Source organism: Ochotona princeps, chromosome 25 (assembly GCF_030435755.1).
Source record: "Ochotona princeps isolate mOchPri1 chromosome 25, mOchPri1.hap1, whole genome shotgun sequence".
Classification (NCBI taxonomy): Eukaryota; Metazoa; Chordata; class Mammalia; order Lagomorpha; family Ochotonidae; genus Ochotona; species Ochotona princeps.
In genome coordinates this window covers 16887193-16913495 of record NC_080856.1, presented here as the reverse complement: position 1 = coordinate 16913495, position 26303 = coordinate 16887193, and the positions used below count along the sequence as shown (strand labels likewise).

General features: G+C 46.0%; 1 protein-coding gene across 1 annotated transcript in view; it reads left to right on the top strand.

Moving 5' to 3' along the window:
* Positions 1-26303, top strand: part of PRKAR2B (protein kinase cAMP-dependent type II regulatory subunit beta) — a 96614-nt gene that overhangs the window by 32383 nt on the left and 37928 nt on the right. The window contains exon 3 of the mRNA XM_058654914.1: positions 24894-24946. Within this exon, the coding sequence (XP_058510897.1) occupies positions 24894-24946 (53 nt within the window). The remainder of the gene's footprint in view (positions 1-24893; positions 24947-26303) is intronic.

Genomic DNA, 26303 nt, shown 5'->3' with positions numbered 1-26303 from the left:
GTATGTCTCATTTTTAAGAGCTGCTTTTGGAATTAGACTAATGGAAAAGTTAATAATCCAAAATTATGTTTTATGGACTAAAGCCATCACATAGGCAATAAAAGTTAAAGTAGAATTAAAATTTCTCTTGAGAGACTGGCTTGTGGGCATAGCTGGTAAAGCTACCATCTGTAGCCCTGATATTCTGTATGGGTAACAGTTTATGTACCCACTGCTCTACTCCCAATCCAGCTTCCTGCTAATGGCCTGTGAAAAGCAGAAGGTGGGCCAAGCGTTGGGCCCCGCCACCCACATGGGAGACCTGGATGAAGCTCCTGGCTTCCCTTGGCTCTGTCCTGGTCATTTGGCTCTCTCTCGCCTCATTTCTGTAACTCTGACTTTCAAATAAATAAATAAATCTTTTAGTTTTTTTTTTAATTCGTTTTTATTTTAAAGGCACATTTTACAGATGGAAGGAGAGACAGAGAGGTCTTGCGTTCGCTGATTCACTCCCCAAATAGTCATAACAAGCGGAGCCAGGCCAATCTGAAGCCAGGAGCCAAGAGCTCCCTCTGGGTCTCCCACGTGGGTGCAGGGCCCAAGTACTTGACCCATCCTCTGCTGCTTTCCTAGATATAATAGCAGGGGGCTGGATCAAAAATGGAACAGCTGGGACATGTTCCAACCTCTCCAATTGGGATTCCAGCGCCACAAGTGGGAGATTAATATGCAGTGCCACCATCCCACCCTGTGATGATAATTGTATTTTTAACCTAAGTTTTAAGTGTTACCTCCTTCTCTTTTCAGCTATAAATGTGAAAATACCATGTTTCCACCCAAATTAGGAGTTTAGCATCTAGGAATATTAGAAACCAAAATACAGTTTGTCTTTAAACATGAACTTAATTATCCTTCCAGAAATTATTTGCTTGCAGCTTGTTCAGTTTGTTGCTACTCTTTTTTTTTTTTTTTTTTGCCAGGAGTGGCGGGTGGGGTGTAGAACCATTACTGTTTGGAGAATGTCGGTTGAAATCCTACGATAATGACTACAACCGTGTACTGATGTTAAAGTGTCTAAAATCAAACAGAAGATTAACGATGCAGATATACCCAAGGAAGATGCTAAGACCCAAGGAAGCCGTGCTTGCTTGGTTTGCAGAATTATAGTGATTCAATACTGAACTCCTTTGCCATTGTGATGTATAAAATGCAAATATGTAGTTTTGCCTGTATAACCTAGAAACAGATGGGCCAGCGCTCTGAGCAGTCTGAAAGCGCTGGGGCAGATGATGTCACAGAGCCATTCAGAAGAGAGGTGGGGGCGGCACGGTGGGCTGCGGGTCGGGAGGGTTGTGCTCATTTCTGCATTTCAGTGTGAGATCATCATTTACTTATCTTCAACAGCGGAGAATCCGGGTCTTTTTTCTGCCCTTTTAAATGATGAGGTAATGCTTCCCTGTGTGAAACTGAACTACTAAAGGTTTTCCAAAATGGAATCTTTGTGAATCAATACCCATTTTTTCAAGTCATGATTAGATTACGCATGCATCTTTTATAAGATAAAAACTTTTATTAAGAGATCGAGATGTGGGCCCGGCGGCGTGGCCTAGCGGCTAAAGTCCTCGCCTTGAAAGCCCCAGGATCCCATATGGGCGCCGGTTCTAATCCCGGCTGCTCCACTTCCCATCCAGCTCCCTGCTTGTGGCCTGGGAAAGCAGTTGAGGACGGCCCAATGCATTGGGACCCTGTACCCGCGTGGGAGACCCGGAAGAGGTTCCAGGTTCCCGGCATCGGATTGGCGCATACCGGCCCGTTGCGGCTCACTTGGGGAGTGAAACATTGATGGAAGATCTTCCTCTCTGTCTCTCCTCCTCTGTGTATATCTGGCTGTAATAAAATAAATAAATACTTAAAAAAAAAAAAGATCGAGATGTGAGGCCAGCATGATGGCTCAATTGGCTAATTCTCAGCCTACAAATGCATCCTACCCCATCCCAAATGTGTTCGTGTCCTGGCTGCTCCACTTCCCATCTAACTGCCTGCTTGTGGTTTGGGAAAGCAGTGGAGTATTCCCCAAGGCCTTGGGATCCTGTACTCACATAGGAGACCCAGAAGAAGCTTCTGGCTCCTGTCTTTGTTTGGCTTAGCTCTGGCTGTTGCGGCCATTTGGAGAGTGAACAGCAGATGAAAGATCTTTATCTCTGTCTCTCCTTCTGTCTGTAGATCTTATCTGCCTTTCCAATAAAAATAAATATTGAAAATAAAAAGAAATTGTGACATTCTTAGGGGAAACAAGTCCAGTGGTGTGCAAGGTTGGGTATAACATGAAAATGAAAGCATTAGTCTTTTCCTTTTGTCCCCAGTCCTGGCTTCAGAAATAACCACACTGGGGCCTGGTGCGGTAGCCTAGTGGCTGAAGTCCTCGCCTTGCATGTGCCAGGATCTCATGTGGGTGCCGGTTCATGTCCTGGATGCTCCATTTCCCTTCCAGCTCCCTGCTTGTGGTCTGGGAAAGCAGTTGAGGACAGCCCAAAGCCTTGGGACCCTGCACCCATATGGGAGACCTGAAAGAAGCTCCTGGCTCCTGGCATTGGATCAACTCGATTCCGGCCGTTGTGGCCACTTGGGGAGTGAATCAGCAGACAGAAGATCTTGCTGTCTCTCCTTCTCTCTGTATATCTGAGTTTCCAAAAGAATTTTTTTTAAAATATAACCACACTGACAGTGTCATATATATATATATATATATATATATATATATATATATATTTAACATTCTTATGTGCACATATATAAAAATATACATATTTGTGTGTGTTTATAGATAGATGTTTAGTTGGGATCAGAATTAAATCCCACCTGTACATTGTCTTTTCCATTTATACCTTATCTTGTACTATCACGGACATTACACCTAAAGCCATGTCATTTTTTTGAAAGTTTATTCAGAAGGCAGAAAGACAGCACGAACAAACCAGAATGATTTTTACCCTCTCTTCCACTGCCCAAATGCCCACAGTATTTGAGCCTTCACCCTCGCCCACTCAGCGTCTTGTTAACAGAAGGCTGGGATCTGAAGCAGGTGCTGGGTCTAGAACCCAGGCTCTCTGATAGGGGGTGGGGAATCCCAAGGGGAAGATTAGCCTGCTGTGTCCCTGCCTCCATCTTCTTAATGAATATCCTATTGTGTGGACGTTAAAACTCGTCTGGCAATGCTTTGTATGTATACCTTTGTATAATTAAATGTCGATAGACTGTATTTTTGAAAGTGGAATTGCTTGGTGAAAAGTATGAACATGTGAAATTTCGCTGAGTATTGTGAAAATATCCTTTAAGCTATGTTCCCATTTTGTTTAAAGCGTAAAGCAACCAGTATTACACAATTTTTACATGTTCATCAACTTGATAGATTGGTTGTTTTAGCTGGCACTTTTTAAAAACGCTTTATTTATTTTTATTGGAAAGCCAGTTCTACAGAGAGGAGGAGATACAGAAAGATCATCTGTCCACTGGTTCACTCCCCAAGTGGCCACAACGGCCAGAGCTATGCCATTATGAGGCCAGGAGCCAGGAGCTTCTTCCAGGTGTCCCATACAGGTGCAGGGTCCCAAGGCTTCGGGCTGTCCTTGACTGCCTTCCCAGGCCACGTGCAGGGTGCTGGATGGGAAGTGGAGCAGCCGGGAGATCCATCTTGCACATGCCACAAGATCCTGGCATGTGCAAGGCAAGGACTTTTAACAACTAGGCTACCGTATCAGGCCGTTAGCTGGTGTTTTTTTTTTTTTATGAGTGGGCTTAGCTTCTTCTCACTGCTACTGGCTGGTCATTTACTCTTTTTTCTTGTTATTGATTTGTGTTTGAGCTCTGAGGTTAAATGGCTGTGAGTTCAGGTTTGGACATTCATTGGTTAATTGGCTTTGAGTAGGTTGTAATGATTGAATTCATCTGTGAAATGTGCTAAGTGCTTAATTCACCGGTTATTGTTAATTAATGAGGTAATGAGTGTAGAGGACATTACATACTTTCTAAAGTGCAGTGAGAGATTGCTTGCTTCTGGCATTACTAATATTTTAAACATTCATTATTAGCAGCATTTAATGACTAATAATTAATTTACTAATATTTCAATTACCTATATTTAATAGATTTATTTATTTATTTTGTTTTGCAAGCCAGAGGGAAAAGATCCTATATCTGCTGGTTCACGGACAGCAGCTTGAGCGCTTGAGCGCTTAGGCCATCATGTGCTGTCTCCCTAGGGGGCACATTGGCAGGACGCTGGGATTTTTTGATACAGGATCAAGGTCTTCATTCTAGGTATATTCCAGAGAACATTATTGAATGGACTCTCCTGAACCAACGAATAATTAGCGAACAGAGTCGAGAATTCTCTAATTGGACACTGTTGATTTAGCACCTGCTAACTACAGGCAGCTTTCATCATCTGTGTGCTGTGTTAATCCATGTAACAGTCTGCCATTGTTTCTCTAACCTGTGGAGCAGGAAATGGCCTTTGACTCTTGTTTGCGTGGTTATCAGTGTTATAGGTGCTTTCATGCATTAGATGTGTTCTAAGTTGTTCTTCATTCAGGACGTAGCACCTCTGGAAAAGTCTGTTCTACCATCTCAGTGATGCAAGTCTTCTAGGTGAAGACTGAATTTAGATTGATAATCTGGCAGAAAAGTGAAAAACACTTTGTGCAAATCATTGCTCATGGTTTTAAGCATTTTCACCTGACTTCTTTCTTAGTCCCCTTGGGTTGGCTTCAGGGGCACCAAGAGCATTAGAAAAGCGGTGCTTTGTGGAACAAAGATGCTTCATGTTGAAGCCGTAAAAAGTTGGGTATAGAATTGTGTATGATTAGGATCTGGGAGTTCACACTGAGAAGCACTGGAAGGTCACGATAGTTATAAACGGAGGGCTTGCCACAGCCAGGAGCCTGAGTGCTTCGCACGTGTTGATTCATTTTCCTCTTTCATGCAGCTCTGCACATTTGCTTCTACCATCATTCTGGTATTATAGGTAAAAAAGGACATGGTATACAGAGAAGTGAAACCCTCGCTCAGGGTTCCATGGTGACCAAGAGGCTCAGATTCAGGCCTGTGTCTGTAGAGCGTGTGTCCTTTGAGACAGTGCACTCCAAAGAGGCAAGTGTGATGGCCCTACATGTTAAGGTGCTGTGTCAGGTACCCACATCCCGTATCACAGTGCCAAACTGGGGCCCAGTTGTTCTGCCTCTGACCTGGCTTCTTGCTAATGAGCCTGAAAGAGTCTAAGATAGTGGCCCCAATACTTGAATTGCTGCCTCCCACATGGGAGACTGGCATGGGGTGCTTGGCTGTTGATTGGGCTGTCGCAAGTATTTGGAGGAGGGAATTAGCAGGCAGAGCATTGGTCTCCTGCACAAGAGAAAGATCAGTCTCCCCCTTCTCTCTCCTTGGCTCTGTCATTGTGCCTCTCAAATGAATGAGTGAATGAATGAATGGAAGGATAAAAAATTGAAGTGTCTACCTTTGAGAATAAAATATTCCACTGTGCTGCCCGCAATAAGTCCGCTTCCATTCATTAATTATGTATCGCGTGCCTGCCGTGTGCAGGGACCTGTGCAGGCTTCCTGCTGTCAGCTCACCGAGGTGCTTGTGGAAACCACAAGTGCATGAAACTCTTAATTCTTTAGTGTATCCGGTGTTGTTTTGGAAAGGCATTTTGTAATAGAGATGATGGATTTTAACCTTTCCTGTGTTTCCCCAGTGGGTTCACTGATCCCCCTGTGGACCGTCAGGAGGATGCCGGGTTTCTTCTGTAGAACTGGAAGGCGGAGGAATGTGAGGAGAAAGCCTGTACTTGGTCCTCAGAGGGCCTGTGTGAGAACACTAGAGTTGCATCCTCTACTGGCTGTGGGAAACTCTGAGCTTTAGGTGTCTTCACTTATAAACAGGGCTCTGAACAACACTCTCCCTCCTAACCTTGCTAGGATCAAGGATTGAGTGAGCACAGATCCTGGCACAGTCTGTGATGATGGCAAGGCTGGGTAGCTATTGCTTTTCTCCCTTCCTAATAAAGTTTATCTCTTTCCATGCCTGGGCACAAGTCTGTAAAACCCTGACCTCACCTAGGACTCATGTTGGCCGGCCCACATTGTATTATCAGAATCCTGTCTGCTGGCTGAATCTTAGACTCGATGCCCTGACGGTGCCTACTGTTTGCCTTTGCGTCTCCAACGGCTCAAGTCTTCTCCTAGCCTGAGGTCCCGTCTGTGGTTTACTCCACGTATTTGCAAACTGGAGCCAGCTGACAAGCCCTGAGCTCCTGTTGGAGGGAAGCTGGGGTCACCTGCGTTACCACCTGCCCTGCTACACATTGCAGGTGACCCATTTGGAACTGGGTCTTTTTCTGTCGAGAAACATGACCGCCTCTCATACAATAATACCTCCCACGGAATGATGACAAATAATAGCAAACAAATGTCATTTCTCTTCCAAAGAATGGGGCCATTCTCCTAACAGGCCAGCTCATTTGGCTGTGCAGGGAGAAAGTCTGCAAGGAGAAATCATAGTGTACATTCATACCACAAGTTTTAATAAGATGCAAAGTGGAAAGCTAAAGGTCATGTTCACCTTTGTCTGCAGTGTTGGGATGCTGGTTCTTCAGAACTTTAAAAGCTGTAGTCTGCCTGGTTCCTTCATTATGCAAGCTTGTTGCATTTAGAAAATCAGATTGTGGGGGGTTTCCAGTTTGAAAAGAAACTAATCCTTGTACACTGGAAGTTCTGTTTGGGGCAGATGAGTCTGGGATAGGCATAGAGGGATGACTTTACATCTCTGTGCCACCACTTGAGTTAACATTAAAAGGCATTTCTTATTGATACACTCTTTACAAGGCACCATGGTATGTATTCTTTGAGATTGCTAGTGACAGGAAGTTAGTAGCCTTGTGCCAAAGCGCTGCAGGTGCTGAACATGTCAGGTGGTTCTCCTGCCATACAAGTGTAGCATAACACAGCCCAGTCGCATCATCGTGGATGTCGCCCACCCTGGTGCCACATATGTGAGTGCTACATTAGCCGCTCACAGGCTTCCCCGTGATGGATGCCTGGTACCTGGTGATGGAGGAGGAGAAGGTGGTACCCACCCATGTTCCGTTCAACGAGTCTTCTGAGTGTTGTACCCCTTACTCCACTGCTCAGTAGGAGAAAAAGCCTTCTGTTTTCAAGATGGAGGGAAAACCCACTGCTTAGGATTTCTTTGTGGACCACGGGACAGTGTCCGGCACTGCTTCCTATGGAGTTGTTGGAAATAATTTGAACCCTAGGAAACTTCTGCCTCATGTGTTGTGTTTAGAATTACGCCCTACCTGGGGGTGCAACCAAGGGAAAGACGTAAGGGAGGTGTGTTTGGTGTTTCCACCCAGAAGATGGGATCTCTCCACAGCCCCTCGTCTGTTGGGTGTGGAGGAGAGTGTCAGGGAGGGCACAGAGGTTTGGGGAACCAGGAAAACCTCCACAAGTGGGAGCAGGTATTGGCAGGAATAAGAGTCTGTGATTGTACTATGTGGGCTCTGCTATTTTATCATAAGAGGTGGGAGGCTTTCAGTGTAGGTTAGGATCTGGTTGTGTGCAAAGGGCACCCCGTGGACAGCCAAGGCCAGCCTTTGGGTTTTATCCTGTTGGTGGGGAACCATTAACATTTTCTTTTTCTTTATGGTCCCGAGGAATGATCAGTGAATTCTTGAATTTTGGAGTCAGTCCCGTATTCCCGCCTGTCTCGTGTGGAGTGCTGCCCAGGAAGCAGCTGGAGGGGCAGGGTTTCCAAGGGGAGAGCTGCACTTACTGACCACACTGCCCCGCTCGGGGTGTGTGGGGGCAGGGAAGCCATGAAGGAGGCAGATTGCCAGCTCAGTGTGTGGTTATTCATTATATACCGTCTACAGTATGTGTTGTATGCTAAAATTATGTTATATACTATAAATAATTATATAGCATCATGTTATTTATGTTATAAAGCCCACAACTCAGTGTGATAATTATTATTTTATGAAATCTTTTTTTTTTATTATTATTATTATTGGAAAGCCGGATATACAGAGAGGAGGAGAGACAGAGAGGAAGATCTTCCATCCGATGTTTTCACTCTCCAAGTGAGCCGCAACGGGCCGGTGTGCGCCGATCCGAAGCCGGGAACCAGGAACCTCTTCCAGGTCTCCCACGCGGGTGCAGTGTCCCAAAGCATTGGGCCGTCCTCAACTGCTTTCCCAGGCCACAAGCAGGGAGCTGGATGGGAAGTGGAGCTGCCGGGATTAGAACCGGCGCCCATATGGGATCCCAGGGCGTTCAAGGCGAGGACTTTAGCGGCTAGGCCACGCCGCCGGGCCCGATAATTATTATTTTATGAAATCTTAAAAACATCATCTCATCTTTACTCACGAATTCAGTATTTAAATTTTTAAAATTTCATTTATCTACTTTATTTTACCTTAGCAACATTTACCATTGTAATCATTTTTTTAAAAAAAAAATTTTGCTTTTACTAGAAAGGCAAAGTTAAAGAGAGAGAGACACAGAGAAAAAAAATCTTCCATGTGCTGGTTCACTCCCCAAATGGCCGCAACGGCCAGAGCTAAGCCAGTGCGACGTCAGGAGATTCTTTTGGGTCTCCCATGAGGGTGCAGGCGTTGGTACAAGGACTCGAGCCATTCTCTGCTGTCTTCCCAGGGCATAAGCAAGGAGCTGGATGGGAAGTGGAGCTGCTGGGATACAAATTGGCACCCATATGTGACGCTGGTGCCACAGGGTGGAGGATTAGCCTGTTGAACCATGGTGATGGCCTCATTGTAACCACTTTTAAATGCATGCTGTTTGGCCTTACATAGGCTCACATTGCTTCAGTCACATTAATGCTTTCATAAATGCATTCATCACCACCATCCACACACACAGCACTTGAATGTGACCATGGGTCTCTGAGTTGTCTTGACCTTTAGCAGGGCTAGCAGACACATGCAATCGGAGTATTTGTCCTTTTGTCGCTGGCTGGTTTCACTTGGCATCATGTCTTCAGGGTTCACCAATGCTGTAGCATGTGTCAGAAGCTCCTTCCATTCAAAGCTAAATAGTCTTCCTTCCTGGGTATGTGCCACCTTGTGTTTGTTTATCCATCCACCTGTTGATGGGGTCTTGGGGTTGCTTCACCTTTTGTCTGTTGTAAATATTGGAATTAAGAACCATGCCATCTGTAAGTATCTGCTCAAGCTCTGCTTTCAGGTTTCATAAGGTGTATGAAGGATCTTCAGATCTTTCAGGACTTATAAAAAAATAGACCTAGATGTTGAACTTATTGGTGTCACAGTAACTTACCTTTTCATTCTGTTTTAGTTTCCCACAAACTTGTTGAAGTCACCACATATACCCAGGAGTGAGATAGTTGAGTCAGAAAGCAGTCCTATAGAATGTTCTGGGGCGCCACCACACTGTTTTCCACAGCAGCTGCACTACTTTCTTCTTGCCAGCAATGCATAATTTAGTACGCACGCAGTTGTCTCGGCGTCTGTGGTTCTCCATCTTTATTCATTCTTTTCCTTTCGTTTTTTCATTTTCATTGGACTGTCTTTAAGTTCCTTAATCCAGCATACTGAAATTTTTATCTCTGGTATTGTACTTTTCTAGAATTTTCCATCTTGCTCTTTTTCTAGAATTTTCCATCTTGCTCTTTTTCATCATTTCTCTATGGCATCTTTGTTGTCAGCCATGGCTTCCTTGATCTCTGGTTATGTTTATAGTTGCCAGTTGTGGATATCTTCAAAACAGCTGGGTCTGATTAGAGGTCTATGTCTGTTGACCACTTTGTGCTTTTTCTTGAGTGTGGGTCACACTTTGCTGTGTCTTGGCGGATCTTGTAACTTTGAGAGCTCGACGTTCTAGCTTATAGATTACAGTAGTTCTGATGTCCTCTTTCCAGGTGGTTGTTCTTGACATTTTGTTTTAAGAAACAGGTTTGTTTTATTTGACAGAGTTAGAGAGAGAGAGAGAGGGAGAAACAGAAGGATCTTGCATCTGCTGATTGACTCCCCAAATGGTTGCAATGACCAGAGATGAGATTCCGGCTCACAAGCTTTTGAGCTCTCCTTCCCTGCTTTCCCAGACATATTAGCATGAAGCTGAATTGGAATTAGAGCAGGTGTGACTTGAACTGGTGCCCCTATATGGGATGTAAGAGCTGCAGGTTGAGGGACCAGCCCGCGCTTTTTACATTTTTAAAAAATAATTTTCCTGGGCAAAATCTGTGAGCCGTGTGCCTGCCACAGGCTAACCACGGAGGTCTCTTCCTCTTTGTTTGCTCTGCTTTTAACCATGGTGTCTCGGGGCTGCCTGTTGTCTGCACGAGTGGCTGGAGATGGTGCGGCACCCTAAGCTGGTGGGTCTTTCTGCGTCACGTGTCCTGCTTGAGCCCCACAGGCTCACAGAGGGCTGAAGTTGAGTGCGTGGCTTGCACACATTCCACCTTCTGCGTGGTCCTTCCCGTTGAAGGCCAGAGCTGCTTAAGGAGTTTGTCAGACGCCTCTTTGTCTCATTTTCTGTTAAATCTCAGGTTCTATTGCTGGTCTGTCCGCTGCTGTGTTGAGGACCACAGCCTCAAGCTCGGTGAGCTCCTGGCTGCCCAGGGCGCTGTGAGGGCAGTGCTGCTGGGTGTGTGTGTGTGTGTGTGTGTGTCAGAGTGAGAGAGAGAGAGAGAGAGAGAGAGAGAAAGAAACTCTTCTTGTGGTCTCTCAGTCATGTTAAACACACGCACACCCCACCCCAGCCCCCCCCCGTGCAGAATAGCTGCTCACACCACCTGCTGACCAGGCTGAGGGTGGATGATTGCCACCTAGGCTCCCAGTGTTCTAACTTGAAATTTGGTGAATTTTCTGTGAATAAGTGCTTCCTAATTTATCAGATGCCTGTGGTTTCCAGAGCCTTGGATTCCTTCCATGTTTACATCTTTGTGTAGTTTACACATTGCGTTTAGGGTAAGAATTTTCCAGGTCCCTCACTCTGCCATACTCCACCTAGAGAGGGTTTTTTTGTTTTTGTTTTGTTTGTTTGAAGGACTCAAGGTGTAGAGGAAGCCGTGTTATTACAACTTTGGGCAGAGCAGTGAGTCCATACTCTTTCATGTGGGTGTTCTTGAATTTACTAGAGATTAAGGTTTTTAGTTCTCCCATAGTATCCAAATGCTTTTTATTGTATTTGTTTATTCAAAAGGCAGAGCAACAGAAACGGAGGAAGAGAGGGGGAGATGATGAGAGAGAGGGAGAGGGAAGAGAGAGCTCTTCCATCCCAACAGTGCAGTGGCCAGAGCCAGGCCAGTCCAAAGGTAGGGGCCAGCAGCTGCCTCTGGGTCTCCCACGTGAGTTCAAGGAACTTAGGCCATGTTCAGCTGCCTTCCGGTGTGCATTGGTGGGGAGCTGGGTTGAAGATGGAGCCACTGGAGCTTGAACCTTCTCTCTGATACGGGGTCCTGACTCCAAGGCAGTGGCCTAGCCCCCTGTGCTACAGTGCTGGGTCCCATGGCATTATTAAACTGCTATTTTTCATATCTGTTTTCTAAGAAATGTTAGTACTTTGCTTTTGCTATTTACAGAACCTGTGTTCTTTAAGAAGTATTAAAAGGTAATTTTGGAAAGGGATTAGAGTTAAAAGAAACATTATTAGTGAAAAACTTGTTTTTATTCTCTTTATACTTGAGATATGACTGTTTCAGGGACTTCTATAATTATCTCTTCTAAGGTAAGGATGTTTAAGGGAATTTCTCAACAACCTCTTTTTTAAAAAGTCCTTTATTGATGATTATAAATAGTTCATTCCCAAGGATAGCCTAAGGCGGCACATAGGGGAAAGTAAGAACCAGTTTTTACACCACCAAGGAGCAAATGCTTTTAAACTTTGGTGTCTGTCCTTATAGAATTTCCCTGTATATGTTTTCTGTGTCTTCACACCACACACCTGCCTTGAAATCTTTAAAAACAAAAACGAACTCCTAATATTCAGTGAACAATTTGCCGTAGCCTCACCATACTGTAAGACCTAGGAGTGGACATTTGGCCCAGCAGTTGCGGGGCTTGGTAAGATGCCCACATCCCATGCTGTGTTCCTAGAGCCCCAGCTCCCTGCTGTGGTGCACACGGGACCTGGAATGAGTTCCTGGCTCCTGGCTGCAGCTGTGTGTGCTTTTGTTTCTTGTGCTTCTGGGGTTGTATCTGTTAAACTCTGGCCTATCCCAGTGTCTTAAAACATGCTGCCCTCCTCTTTGTGTTTGCCATTTCGTGGCGTACACTTTAGGTCATTGATCCATTTTGAGTTGACTCTGGCATATGGTGAGACAAGGCTTGAGTCGCATTCCTCCTCTTGCGCAAGTCCAGTTTGCTAAATGCCGTGCGTTTGAGAAGCCGTGCTTTCTCTCCGGTGTGTTGCTAGCACTGTTGCTGAAGAGCAGTTGACTGTGAATGCATGGATTTACTTGTAGGCCCTTGCTTCAGTCAGTTTCCAATCTTTTTTTCCTTTACTCATTAACATCCATTTCTCCCAGTTCTTTTGGCATAATCTTACAGGAAATAACTGGTGGTGATGAAAAATTCTCCCAGTTTTTGTCTGCCTGGTAGTGCCTTGCGCTTTTTTACCTAAAGGGCAGCTTCGCTGGACACTGTGTTTTTGGTTTGACAGATTTTTCTTTCAGTGCTGTGAAAGTCTGTCCTCCCTCCTGGCCTGTAAGATCTCGGTGGGAGATCTACAGTCAGGGGAATGGGAACACCATTGTGTGTGTCTCAGCTTCCTGTCTCTTGGAGTTTTCAGAATCCTCTTGTTAACTTTGGAGCACTTGATTGTATATCTTAGGTTGCACTGAATCCAGTTGATGACCTCTTTATCTTCCTATATCTGAATAGATTTTCATTTCAGTTTGGGAAGTTTGCCTTTGCTGTGGGCAGAGGTTTCTGCTGTTAGTCACAGGCTGTTCGTCATTCATGTTCTTCTCCTTGGTGTGACTTCTCGTATGTTTTCAGCACTCATTCAGATTTCACTCATTCATCCATTCCTGATGAGAGCTCTCATGTCTTCAGGATATTCCCAGGCCCGTTAGGGAGCGTGATTTGGCCTGCTGTCCAATGCGGTGCGACTTCCAGCGGAAAGCTTTCCCTGAACCAACTACTTCACTGTGTGTGCTCTCCAGTGGAGGATGAGGCTTGAGAGGAGAAAGCTCTCCCACACGTTGCACACCCGTAGGTCTGCTCAGGTGGGTGGGTGATGACAGGTGGACCCCAGGAGAAGGTGTCCCCACCTGCCTTGCCTTGCCTTCCCTGAAGTGAGTTCTCCCATGGGGGTGAAGCACGATTTGTGGAGAGAAGCCTTTTCTGCTCTCATTGCATCCACAGGCTCTTGGGTGTGAATGTTTTTGATGTTCTCTGACCACTTCGACACTGGCTAAGGCTTTCCCTGTCTCACTGGCATTCTAAATGGGAGCCAGTTCGAGTCCCGGCTGCATGATGTCTTGGAAGATCTGAGTTGGGAGGGTAGATTTTTTTTTCCCAGGGTTTAGGAGAGATAAATTCAGGAGTAGACAGCGGGCCAGAAGATTGGCCTGGAAAAAGTGGTTGGAGAGGAAAAGCAGAGCGCGCGCCGGGCAACCCCTCTAACTGGTCTGGTGAAGAGAGGGGTTCTCTTGGAGGAGATTGGGGGTGGCACCTCTATGCTTGATTCCACTCAAGAATTATGTGGTACTGGCACAACTTCCACATGGGGCTCAATATCCACCCAGATTTTTTTTTAAGGATTTATTTATTTTTATTGGAAAGGTAGATTTACAGTGAGGAGAGACAGAAAGATCTTCCATCTGCTGGCTCACTCCTCAAATGACTGCAACAGCCAGAGCTGAGCTGAACTGATGCCAGGAGCCAGGAGCTTCTTCCAGTCTCCCACAAGGATACAAGGTCCCAAGCCCTTGGGCCACCCTTGACTGCTTTCCCAGGCCACAAGCAGGGAGCTGGATGGGAATTGGGGCAACCAGGACATGAACTGGCACCCATGTGAAATGCTGGCATTTGCAGGTAGAGGATTAGCGGATTGAGCCACCACACAGACCCTTAGTATCCATTATGTCATGGCATCTTCCTTAGAGATTCGTCGGTGTAGCAGGTGCCACCCAAGGGGCGTTGTGATTGGCCAGTAGGAGGATACACTTGCATGAGTTCTTGTGACTTCCTGCCTATCCCACATCAGTAAGATTCTTTTTATAAACCTGTGACCTGTAGAATGCCTTGTTTTCCTAACCATTCCATGTGTAGGAAAAGAAGCGGTTACTATTTTATGGACACCAGTACACACACATTGAGCATGTAGAAAGAGAATGCCTTACAGATTGATCTAGAGATTGGGTATCTGCACTTAAAAAAAACTGATGTCTTCAACACTTTGGAGCCTGAATTTAAATAAAAAATTCACTTACCAATCGTATGTGAGTTCTGACATAGTGCTTTGTTTTTCCTTTGCAAGCATGCTGGAAGAAAAATTCAAACTTTCTTTTCTTCCCTGGAAACTGATTAAAGGCAGCTCTTGCTTATGTAACTTTAATTGTAGGAAAATAGCAAATTCTGAGGCTTTTCCGGTTTTCTGTTACTACTCACTTGTGCATTTCAGCAGTACCCGGCCAGGGGGTGAATGTGACAGATTCCCGAGTGGCACTGGTCCTTGAATACACAGCCTCCCAGAGAGAGCCAGGCCTGTGGGAAGAGTTGGTTTTCGGAGCTGGTGCATTGGCTTAAAAGGGTAATTCTCCACCTCCAAGTGCTACATCCCGATTGGGCACTGGGAAAGCAGCATAGGATGGCCCAAAGCCTTGGGACCCTGCACCCGCGTGGGAGACCTGGAAGAAGCTCCTGACTTACAGCAGCCCGCAGCTTCAGATCAGCTTCAACGCTGGCTGTTGTATCCATTTGGGAAGTGAGGATATTTTTTTCTGTCTCTCCTTCTCTTTGTAAATCTGTCTTTCCTATAAAATAAATATTTTTAAAAAAGAATTGGTTTTAGAAACAAAGATACAGAAATAGCAATCAGTTGATTCTATTCTAAACAGCCATCCTGTTAAAGAGCAGTAAGCACAAGAGTTCAGAAACAAATCATGGCGATTCTAGGAAATGCTAAAGCAATCTAAAATGCTCATCAGACAGAATGCCTTACAGTGGCAATCCCGGGCAGATCTTGCTTACAGCTCTTAGGGGTGGCAGTCAGATGCTGGAACTCAGCCAGGAGCAGGTGTAAGACAGCCGGCGGAGAACTGCTGAGTGGCTGGTGAGTGTCGGCTCTCACGGCCTGGCTGCGGGCCCTGTGGAGAGAGGCAGGACACCCTGAGTTGGGAAGAAAGTGTTCACATCTTCTCAATGTGACAGGGAGATGCAGTAGCTTACAGCGGCTGAAATCTTGGTGGTGAAATCCTGCCAGCGAGGTCGTCATTGCTGTGGCAATTAGATGTTCACCCAGGCACCATGGAATGAAGAGTGCCAAACTTCTCATCCATAGGAAGCAGACACATTCATGTCACTCTTTGGAGCTGACATGGGGCCTTCTAGCAGGGTAGCTTAGAATTATTTTTGGTAGTTTGATGCAGGAAGGAAGTAGCAAAGTATTAACATATTAAATAGCTAAATTCTAACTTTAAAAAGGGCAGTTTTGAGGACATTATAGTGATGATGTTCTAAGTTTCGGAATGTCTGATTCTGTGAGTCCATAAGTTATGGATTCTTTCATTTAAAAAAAAAATATTTGTTTTAGGTTGACATGTGGTAATTACACACAGTGTGAAGTTCCAATACAGGTGTGAGTGTGTGATGATCGAGTCAGTTCATTAGCATTTAGTCACTTCCAACCTGTCACTTTGGGTAGTGCAAAGCTCGGAATTCTGTCTTCCCGCTGTTCTGGAAGGTGTGTCGCCCTGTTGTAAACTTCAGCCACTCTGCCATACAAAGGGTCACCAGCCCTGCGCCTCCCACCTTGCGTAACTTTGCACCAGCCGACCAGGTTCTCCTTGTCCCCTTCCCCCACTCTGCCCAGCACATGGTAGCCACTGTCCCACTCCAGTTCTCAGAGATGAACTTTATAGGGTCCATACATGAATGAGGACCTGGTGGTGTTTGTTTTTTTGTTGTCTGATTTTAATTAATGGAAGGACCTCTGGGCCCTTCTGGGTTGTCGAAAATGACAAGACTAAGTCTTCTCTGTGGCTGAATTGAGCACATGGACCATGTTTAAAACCTCATTCACCTCTTGACGGACCGTTTAGGTGAATGGATAGGGGATGGATTCTGGGTCTTGGCTGCTGTGAATATTACTGAAGTATGATAATCTCCTTAATGTGGTGTTTAATTTCCTTTGGATATATACTCAGTACCGGGATGGCTGGATCATACAGTGGTTCTTGTCTCTTATTTTTAAAGTTAATTGTGAGGTTGATTTCAGTCCACCTCCTTCTCTCTCTCACACTGTCTTTCTCAGACACATATGCACACTCTGTACCCCAAACTGCACACCCCTGTGGCTAGGGCCGTCAGAACCGGGAGGGCCGTACATACTCTTCTGAGAGTATAATAATCCCACACTGACCTGTCTCCCTGAGGTAAGGAATGGCCTCATCATTTCTGTGGTGACATGTGACATGCTCCTATTTCCTTCCTGGCAGAAGGTTCCAGGCACAGGTGTTAGGAACCACTGAACAACTTGTCTTTGCTTAAGTTGCTAGTTTCAATGTGTAGAGACCTGTCCATCCATAGAATATATTTCTATACAGTTCTTTTTTTATATAGTCGTAATATATTTTTGAAGATTATTTTGTTTATTTGAAATGCAGAGTGAGGAAGGGAAAGAAAGAGACAGATCTTCCATCTGCTGTTCACTCCCCAAGTGCCTGCAGCAGCTGGGGCTCAGCCAGTCTGAAGCCAGGAGCCAGGAGCTTTTTCTGGGTCTCCCACGTGGGTGCAGGAACCATCCCCTATTTCCCACATGGATGTACTTGGGCCTTCCTCTGTTTCCCTCCCAGGCACATCAGCAGAGAGCTGGACTGGAAGTGGAGCAATTAGGACCCTAAGAGTGTCCATATGGCACTGCAGATGGCAACTCTATGGGCTGTGCCTTGACACTGGCCCCTGTTTAGTGTATTTTAATAACAAGCTTATAGAAACAGCACAGAAGACAAAGTTAACGGCAGGTACTTGCATACAGGACAGCTCGGCTAGAAAATGTTAGTGAATGGATGGAATCTGCTCTGGGATAAAGATGCTACAAACGTCATTTAGTAACCATCAATAAGAAACTTACTTGGTTTAAAAAAAAAATCCAAGTGCTAGCCTTTTTCAGAAAAAGAAAATGTAGCGGATTTACTTACAATTGTTAGGTTGAGCTGCTGAAGCCTGTTCACAGAAACATTTTGACTTGCATTAATACTTTACATCCCTGCTCTGGTGGTAAAAATACAGACAGGGCCAGCGCAATGGCTCATCTGGCTAATCCTCCACCTGCAAGCGCCCATCCCAAATGGGCAACAGTTCATGTCCCAGCTGTTCTACATTCCATCTAGCTCCCTGGTTGTGGCCTGGGAAAGCAGCAAAAGATGGCTCAAGTCCTTGGGACCCTGCTCTCATGTGAGAGACCCACAAGAAATTCCTGCCTCCTGGATTCAGATTGGCTCCGCTCTGGCCTTTGCTGCTACTTGAGGAATGAACCAGCGGGCAGAGGATCTTTCTCTCTGTCTCTTCTCTCTGTAAATCTGCCTTTCCAATGAAATTGCATAAATCTTTTAAAAAAAATACACATATAAATAAAAATGGCAGATTTGCCAATACGTACCTGATTTCTGCCCTCTGTTTTTCCGCTAGCAGTCAAATACTTTAGTACCTTTTGACCTTGTGGAAAAAAAATGATCTAAGTTGCAAAACTACCCAATAACAGGAAGAAGAGAAGAAAAGGAGCTTGAAGATGGGGAATATTTCCCTGCATGATGGCTTTTTAAACATGTTCTCAGTGCTTGTGGCACGCTAACCACATGACTTTTGGCATGAGGCTTACATGTTTGGCCTGGCAGCACATAGGTCATCGTCTTCAAAAAAGGCCAACCAGATGGCCCCGTTTGCCTCCCACGAAGAGCTAATAGCTGTACTCTGCATGTGCAGTTCTGTGCTGAAGTCCTGGGCGATCGTCCTGTCAGACACTGGAAGAGGAATTTGCAGATCAGCAGCTCAATAAACTAATAAACATTTAATTTCACTAAGCACTTCAGTGCCAGGCCTGCAACCATGCGGTTGCCTCACCCTTCCAGTAGAGGGCACATGCTTGTGAGCAGCTTTTGTAGCCAGGAGATTCTTAAGGATTTCCCACATGGGTGCAGGGTCCCAAGAACTTGGGCCGTCCTCCACTGCTTTCCCCGGCCAAAAGCAGGGAGCTGAATGGGAAGTGGAGCAGTTGGGACACAAACCGGCACCCATATGGGATGCCAGCGGATGCAAGGTGAGGACTTTAGCTGACCATTCTTTGTGTGTTACAGATGACTAAGTTATGAACTTCTGAAAGTTCATGTGAAAGCAAGAGTCGAAGATGTGGTACAGGTGTTCATGAACTTTGGGAAGGCCACCCCCTTTTGTCCCATCATTCCTTGTATTTCACAGCCCTTGGCTGGATTGGGACTGAGATCCACATGTGAACTGCTGAATTTCAGGCACCCATTGTTCAAAGGCTTTTTTGCTCTGTGGACACAAATTTTTTGGATCACCACTGATGGATGGAGACAGTTGCTAAGGTTACCAGGTGGACATGTGAGCGAGGAGGGGTGAGGAAGCTGGGAGCCAGCGCATACCTCTTCCCCTGCCCCACTGGGACTGTTGACCCTTAAAGCAGCCCTCAGTCTGTGCTTCCTCAATGTTCCCAGCATCGCCTGGCACCTGCCCATCATTCCTGATGGACTTTCACTGCCATGGGTATTGTCTGATTGTGTATTGAATTTATATATCTGCTTTATAAAAGAAAATAATAAAAGGCTTTTATGGTAGGTTTTTTGTTGTTGTTGTTGTTGTTTGTCCCTGATGGACCATTGTGTGTGTGTGTGTGTGTGTGTGTGTGTGTGTGTGTGTGTGTGTAGGGGGCAGGGGGTGTTTCAGCTGAAAATGCACACCTTAAACTACTATTTGCAGAAAGTAACAAAGTAACATTTTCCCCTTTGTAGGAGGGCATTTCCACTTCTGTAGGCTAAATTGAGCTGTGGTATTGAGTCAGACACACCTGTGCTTTTATAATTGCTTTATTCCAAGCTAATTGTAAATAAGTATGCTAAAATCTCAGTATATTGAGAACACTGGAAAATTGAGTCATTTTTTAGAAGCTAGCTTTTTAAATTCTCCGCTGAATCCCTTTATGACACGCATATTGTCCTTTCCTGTCTTTGAATGTTGAGGGTGTCTGTCAGCACTAAGGGCCCGTGGCTTATGGAACTCAGTCTTATCATTTCTTTATTTGCTCAGTCAGAACACTAATGTGGATTATATGTACTTTTCCAGTACAAAGTTATATGTGTTTTTCAAGATTTATTTTTATTTAAAAGGTAGAGTTACATAGACAAAAAGAAACAGCAAATGGAGGATCCCTGCCCCCCTCCACAAACATACACTCTGCTTTTAGCAAAAATTATATATGATATGGTTACACCCCCTCATTGCTGTCCAACTGCCAACCAAGGAGGGAAGTCTATAGTTTCAAGCTGAATTCCCGATTGCCTAGGAGGTATGGAACATCCCACAGTTGGAAGCAGCTTAGGTTATCTGAAGGCTTTGGTTAGAGTGGCCCATCCAGGCAGATTCACAGTTCTGTTTACTCAGCTCTGTGCCAGGCCCTTTGGGGAGCAGCACAGAAGGGTCTGGTCATTGCTCCTGCTCTCCATCCTCAGGGAGTGGGACATCTGACCCCAGGTGACTCGTCATCCCCCCATCCTTTGAACACAGCCAGGTGTGTGCGCCCTTGGGCGTTGCTGGAGACGTGACTTCTGGACCTGGCAGCCTCTTAGTCCATCAGTTACTCATTCAGAACTGTGCATCCAGGTCAGGGCTCAGGAAGCATGGGATTGGCTCAGGGTCATGCAGTGGGTTCCCCACAGGGCTGCGAGCCCACGCCTGGGGAGCAAAAAGATCGCAACAGCTTTGGGAGAGCGCAGTGTGGCGAAGTGATGGTCAGGAGTTCTTCCCACTTGAAGTGTACAAAGGATGAACCCAGAGCTGGAGTTTCTTTAAATTAGCTCCGTGTAGGCAAGAGGTCGATGTGAACTCTAGGCATCGGGAGTGTTGGGCCGAACAGAATCTACTCCCAAAGGAGCAGAGTGTATCGGGACAAGAGAACTTATCACAAGTCAGAAACACCTGGTAACCTTGGAACACCAAGCAACAGATCACGTCCCACTGCTATCTCTCCTTCCTGCCTCCCTGTGGCCATAAACAACAGAAGCTTCACTCACCTCGGGGCTGTCTCCCCCAAGGTCAAGCAGACACCCTTACCCAAGAGTGTTTCAGACGCCTACTGGAGCAGAAGATCAACACCTGCCATGATGACATATCACAAGCATGCGCAAACTGAGGAGCTGTCACCTTACCCCTCCCCCCCCCGACACCTAAGATGTATAAAAGCCCAGTGCTGGACGCCCTGGGCGGCCATTTCCCTCGTATGGTCACCCTGCCATGTGGAAGTGGTCTCCGGTTGTCTCCCACTGGGGAGCAGGATGTCAGACTTTTTTTTTTTAAGATTTATTTATTTTTATTGGAAATTCAGATATACAGAGAGGAGGAGAGACAGAGAGAAAGATCTTCTGTCTGATGATTCACTCCCCAAGTGAGTGCAACGGCTGGTGCTATGCCGATCCGAAGCCAGGATCCAGGAACTTTTTGGGTGCAGAGTCCCAAGGTTTTGGGCTGACCTCAACTGCTTCCCCAGGCCACAAGCAGGGAGCTGGATGGAAAGCAGAGCTGCCAGGATTAGAACTGGTGCCCATATGGGATCCCGGGGTGTTCAAGGCAAGGACTTTAGCCACTAGGCCACGCCGCCGGGCCCAGAATGTCAGACTTTCTTTTCTCTCCCTCTCTTTTCATTTCTCCTGTTTTTCTCTCTCTTCTTGTGTCTCTCATTCTCTCTCTCTTTCTCTCTCTCTCTCTCTCTCCCTCCCTCATGTACTCTCTCTTTGCTCTCTCCTCGCCATAGCCACCTTCCTCACTGTATAAATTAAATCGTCTGACTTTTTGGATTTGTGGCAATAAAAGCCAACAAAGAGAATAAAGCCACTGCTATGCCACAGGGAGGCTGGTTCGTGTGCTGGTTGCTCTGCGTCCTCTGGCTCCTTGCCAGCGGCCTGGGAAAGCAGCAGAAGATGGCGCAAGCGTGTGGGCCCCTGCATCCATGGGCGGAGAGCCTGAGGAAGTGCCTGGCTTTTGGTTTTGGCCTGACATGACACTGACTGTTGATGGCCGTTTGGGGAGTCAAGATCTCTTTCTGTCTCTCTCTTAACTCTTGAGCATCAAAATAAGTAAAAATCTTAAAAAAAAATACGTGACTTGGCCTTTTAATCATAAGGTTTATGAGAATGAATGGCTTGGAAGGAAAAACTGTGGCCTGAGTTCCAGCTAAAGGAAATACTTTTAGTGACCTTAAAGAGCTGTGAGGCACCTTATGAAACAGCAGGTGCTTTATTTTGATTTGGCTGTAGGTAGTAGTGGTAGATGAACTCTATGTTAGGGAAGCAGTTGTAACAAACAGCAACAATTAAATCCTTGTGAGAGTACCACATCAAATGTTTTAGTGAGACAACCAGTAAACACACATACTATGTGACAGAATAACCGTCAGAAGCCAGAGAGCTGTGTCATGAACAGCACTGGGACAGTTGATCTATCATCGATTCAGGGCCAGAAACAACCACTGGAGCATTCAGGTTAGCTTTTGTGAATTAAAGTGTAAGTTGAGCACGAAGGATCAGAGCGTATGGGCCTCCGTGTAGCAGGTCACCATAAAGAGCCAGGTGGCTTGCCTCCTGTATCATCTGCTTGCGTGTGCTGAGCCTGTGGACAGAGCCAGCTGTGCGGAGGCCCCCTGCTGCCTCCGACTTGTGTTCTGCTGTTGTTACCCTCTGCAAAGTCTTCATTTGGAGTCCAAGGCCCAATTTTCTTTTGCCACCATGCCCTACAAATTACACAGTGCTGCCTAGGAGACATGGGTCAAGCGTCGAGACGGAAAGTTCAGCCATGCTTACGAAGGAGAAGTCGTCCTGCTCACTGGAGAGTGGCAGCCCCTGCAGTTAGAGTGGCCCAGGCCACGGGAGTGGGGCCATCTGTGCTGTGTGCGGTTGCCTCGGGGTGGCCAGCCTGATGCCATGAAGCATTCCATTCATCCGACAAGCTCTCTTCCTTCTCGTTTCCTGCTCCCCATGCGACCTTGTCATCATCAGTTGGCTGGTCGTGCTGCGTCCATCGCTCATGAGGCTCTGTGTATCAGTGAGGACCTGCAGAGCAGGCTGGCCCTGAGAGATAGATATGTTTTTGTTAGGGTTCCGAGGCAGGAGGCATTCTGGCATGCTTCTATGCAGTGCACAGTGGAGCCAGCGCCTCAGGGCTTGAAGACAGACACACGTCCTGTCTCCCTCTGCAGCGCGTGACCTTGATCTCCCTGTTCCGTAGTCATCCTGGCTGCCAAGTGCTGACCTCAGCCCCCCTCAGTGGGTGGTTGTGAGAGGGAAGTGGGTAATGTGCGTTTGGTCAGTGTTTCTCAGCCTCAGTGTTGTGGACATCTGGGGCCAAATCATTCGTCCGGAATGTTCCCAGACACTGCCACCTGTCCTGTGTGGAGGGCAAAGCTGGGCCCTTCCCCCTGCCGCCCCCGGCCAGGTGTACAAGATCGGTTCCTGAAGAACTGAGAGCCAGTATCAGGTCACCTAACAGTGGCACAGGGTTGGGGCCATACTGTGCCGAGGCCCTGGAAGAGCCTGATCAACCCTTTGCCTGCACTATATTCTGTAACTGTCCGTGTCCTCTGCCAGAATAAACTTTGTGGATGAAAGAGTCCATGTGGAAAGATCTAAGGATGTGACACATCTTCAGATTTGCAAAAAAGAAGAGGGTTTCCGAGCTCAAAAGCAATGGTTTCTGTGACATTTAAAGTGGGGTTGAAATCTCACAGGGGATATTCTTCCCGGTAGATGTCATTGTATCACACATGGCTGCACGTACATCATATGTAAAAACAAACAAACAAAAAACCACTTGAATTACTGTTTCAAAGCAAAGTGGATGGGGGCAGGTGTTTGGTGCTGTGGTTAGGACATCTCTCCTGTTTGTAGCTCTGTCAGAAGGTCTGGCCTTGGGTCACTGCTGGCTTCCAGTTTCCCACAGGTGCGCACCTTAAAAGTTAGCAAGTGATGCTTCAGGCGAGTTGGGAAACGCAGGTTGAGTTGGATTCATTCAGCCTGGCCCAGCTCTGACTGTCGTGGGCATTTGGGAAGCCAACCAGTGGATGAAAGATTTCTCCTTCTGCCTTTCAAATAAATAAAAATTTAAAAGAAAGCAAATTGGATAAAATCATGATGAGATTATGACAGAGTAGAGCTTTTTTTCTTTTTAAAAATTCATTTCTTTTTATTGGAAAGACAGATTTACAGAAAGAAGGCAGGGCAGAGAGAAAGATCTTTCATCCCAGATGGCCAAAGTGGCCAGAGCTGAGCCCGTCCGAAGCCAGAAGCCAGGAGCTTCTTCCAGGTCTCTCCCACATGGGTGCAGGGTTCCAAGGCTTTGGGCAGTCATGGAGCAACCAGGACACAAATCCGCATCCATATGGGATCCCAGTGCTTGCAAGGAGAGGATTAACCGATTGAGTCATTGTGCTAAGCCCTAAAGTGGTACTTTGAAATTGGGGCAAGTCAAAAAGAAAACCAGACATTCCTTCACAGATAAGGAGAAAGGAGATATTATAATCAGCTAGTAAGCATTTGGAAAATTATTCGAATTTAATAATTTTTAAAACCCAACTCCTTCATTTACATTGACGAAGATTGTAAATAATGACATTCAATTCCATCCCACGGCTAGAGGAAGGTTTTTATTTTGTTTTGTTTCGTTTTGTTTTTGCATCATTTTTTGCTAGGACAATGGATGGGTACAATTCCTCTGAAGAAAAACTTGGTGGAAATGTTCCTGAAAATTGTCATATCTTTCTGTCCCGCAATGTAGCATTTGCTGATAATGCCTGCAGCATGATCTGATATGTGAACAAGTGTTTATGCAGGAAGATGTGTACCGTGAGGTTCTTTTAATAAAACCCTTGTTGAATGTTCGGCATTAGGGAAGTAGTTAATTATGGCCTAATGACAGATGATCTTCAGTCCTTAAAACTCAGTATTTACAGAACATTTCCAGGAGTATGTGAAGTTCTCACAGTGTTGGATGAAAAAAACCAGGTTTTAAACAAACTGAATGTGCAGTGTAAGCTCACCACCGAGTAAGGACGGAGCAGGGACGTGCGAAGTTTTACTAATCATTTCTGAAAATGATTCCTGAGTTGTTCCTTTGTGGCAGACTTGAGCTGCTTGTTTGTGTCTGTTAGTCGAGGCGATTTTGAAGCCTAGGGTATTACCCTGACTCTCTAACAGGAAGAAAGCGAAGAGCCATTGACAGGCGTCTGCACAGGCAGCTTGCTGACGTAGGGAGTTCTTTGTAAATCAGAGGATGAGACCCTTCGCCCCGCACGTGTGGAACTTGCAGATGCTGATACACTTCGTATAGCACAGCGCTGTTTGCTCTTCATTCCTGAAGATGTGTTTATTGGAATGTGGATTTGCCTGATGACAGAATCCTTAAAATGTCCCTTTTTCTATGTTTATAGTCTGTGCAGAAGCCTACAACCCTGATGAAGAAGAAGATGATGCCGAGTCCAGGGTATGTCATTTACCGCGTGCGTGAATTTTAAATGGAAACTCCTGTTCCTGAAGGAGCACTGTAGGGAGGATGTTAACAGGTTAGCAGGAGACATCATGCAATTACTTTGCCTGTTTGTTAGTCCCACCTTTGACAACTCCTACGTGGGATTATTTTTGTTCAAAGAGCGTCTCTCTTTAGATAGAAAGGAAGATAGTTTGTGGAAGGAAATGGGACTAGCTTGTAAGTGTATTTTGGTACAGGAAGTTTTGAAATGCATGCATAGACTGCTTTGTTAATGATGTACGTTTCTCTGTGATGCTTTTTGAGTACGCCTCGTGTGCTCACTGCAGTCGCAGTTTTATTTCTTTGGCCAAACACATGCTGAGGATGAAGACTCTGTTGAGCTCTTCGTGAGAAGGTTATATTCTTGCAGAGGTGGGGGAGCCTTTTTATTTTCTGCTGTGGGCCCTTTGGCTATTGGTAACATGCTTGTCAGGCCCAAAGTGATCAGCTTCGAAAGTAGCTGGCTGCAGATTCAATGAGTCTTGACTCCCACCTGCCTTTTCCTGCACAGCCTGCTGGCTGGCCGCTCCCCCACAGCACTGCAGGGGAAGCCTTTGGGGCTTTTCCTGTGTCACCACAGAACCCTCTTCTGAAACAAAAGCTCACAGTACAACGACATCTGACATGCCCTGGCAGCAGCTACTACTGTTTACATTCTTGGACTCCTGGTGGTTTGCTCAGCTGTGGAGTTGTCCAAAACCCTCACGATTTTCTGAAAATTTGCCCAGCATCACGCTGAAGGAGTTTTTAGGCCGCATCCTGTTTCTCAGTTCCTTTATTGTTTATGAATTCGTGGCTGTACCTTGAATTGGAAAAAAGCATAAACCAGGACCTCTGAAAAATCCCTCCGTGAACTTGAGATGAGATATAGAGGCTGTGAACTGACACCTGTGAAACCTGGGGCAGGAAAGACCAGCCTCCTGGGACCATGGGGGTCCCAGCGGGCCGCTTGCCCCATCCCCTGGGAGCTCGCCGGTGCCACAAGCTCCCAGTTTTTCAGGAGCAAGACTTTAGTAGTCCTGAGGAAGTCCACAAACCCCAGCTTGGAAATGGCGCTGACTTCCGGTCAAGGGATTCTTCCTAGTCTGCAATATGTCATTGTCCCTCTGGGTAAGCCTGGGAAATTTGACCTTGCTTGTGGTGGCTTGATGTGTGTGGCAAGATGCAAACATTGTCACGTTGGCTTTGGTGGCTTCAACACGGATGAACATTTCGTGTTCAGGTTTGGAAAACCCACAAGGCACTGCGAAGGATTTGAGCCACAACTTGACCCATCAGATCAGTAACATGTTTCGGTTTGTTAGACTGATTT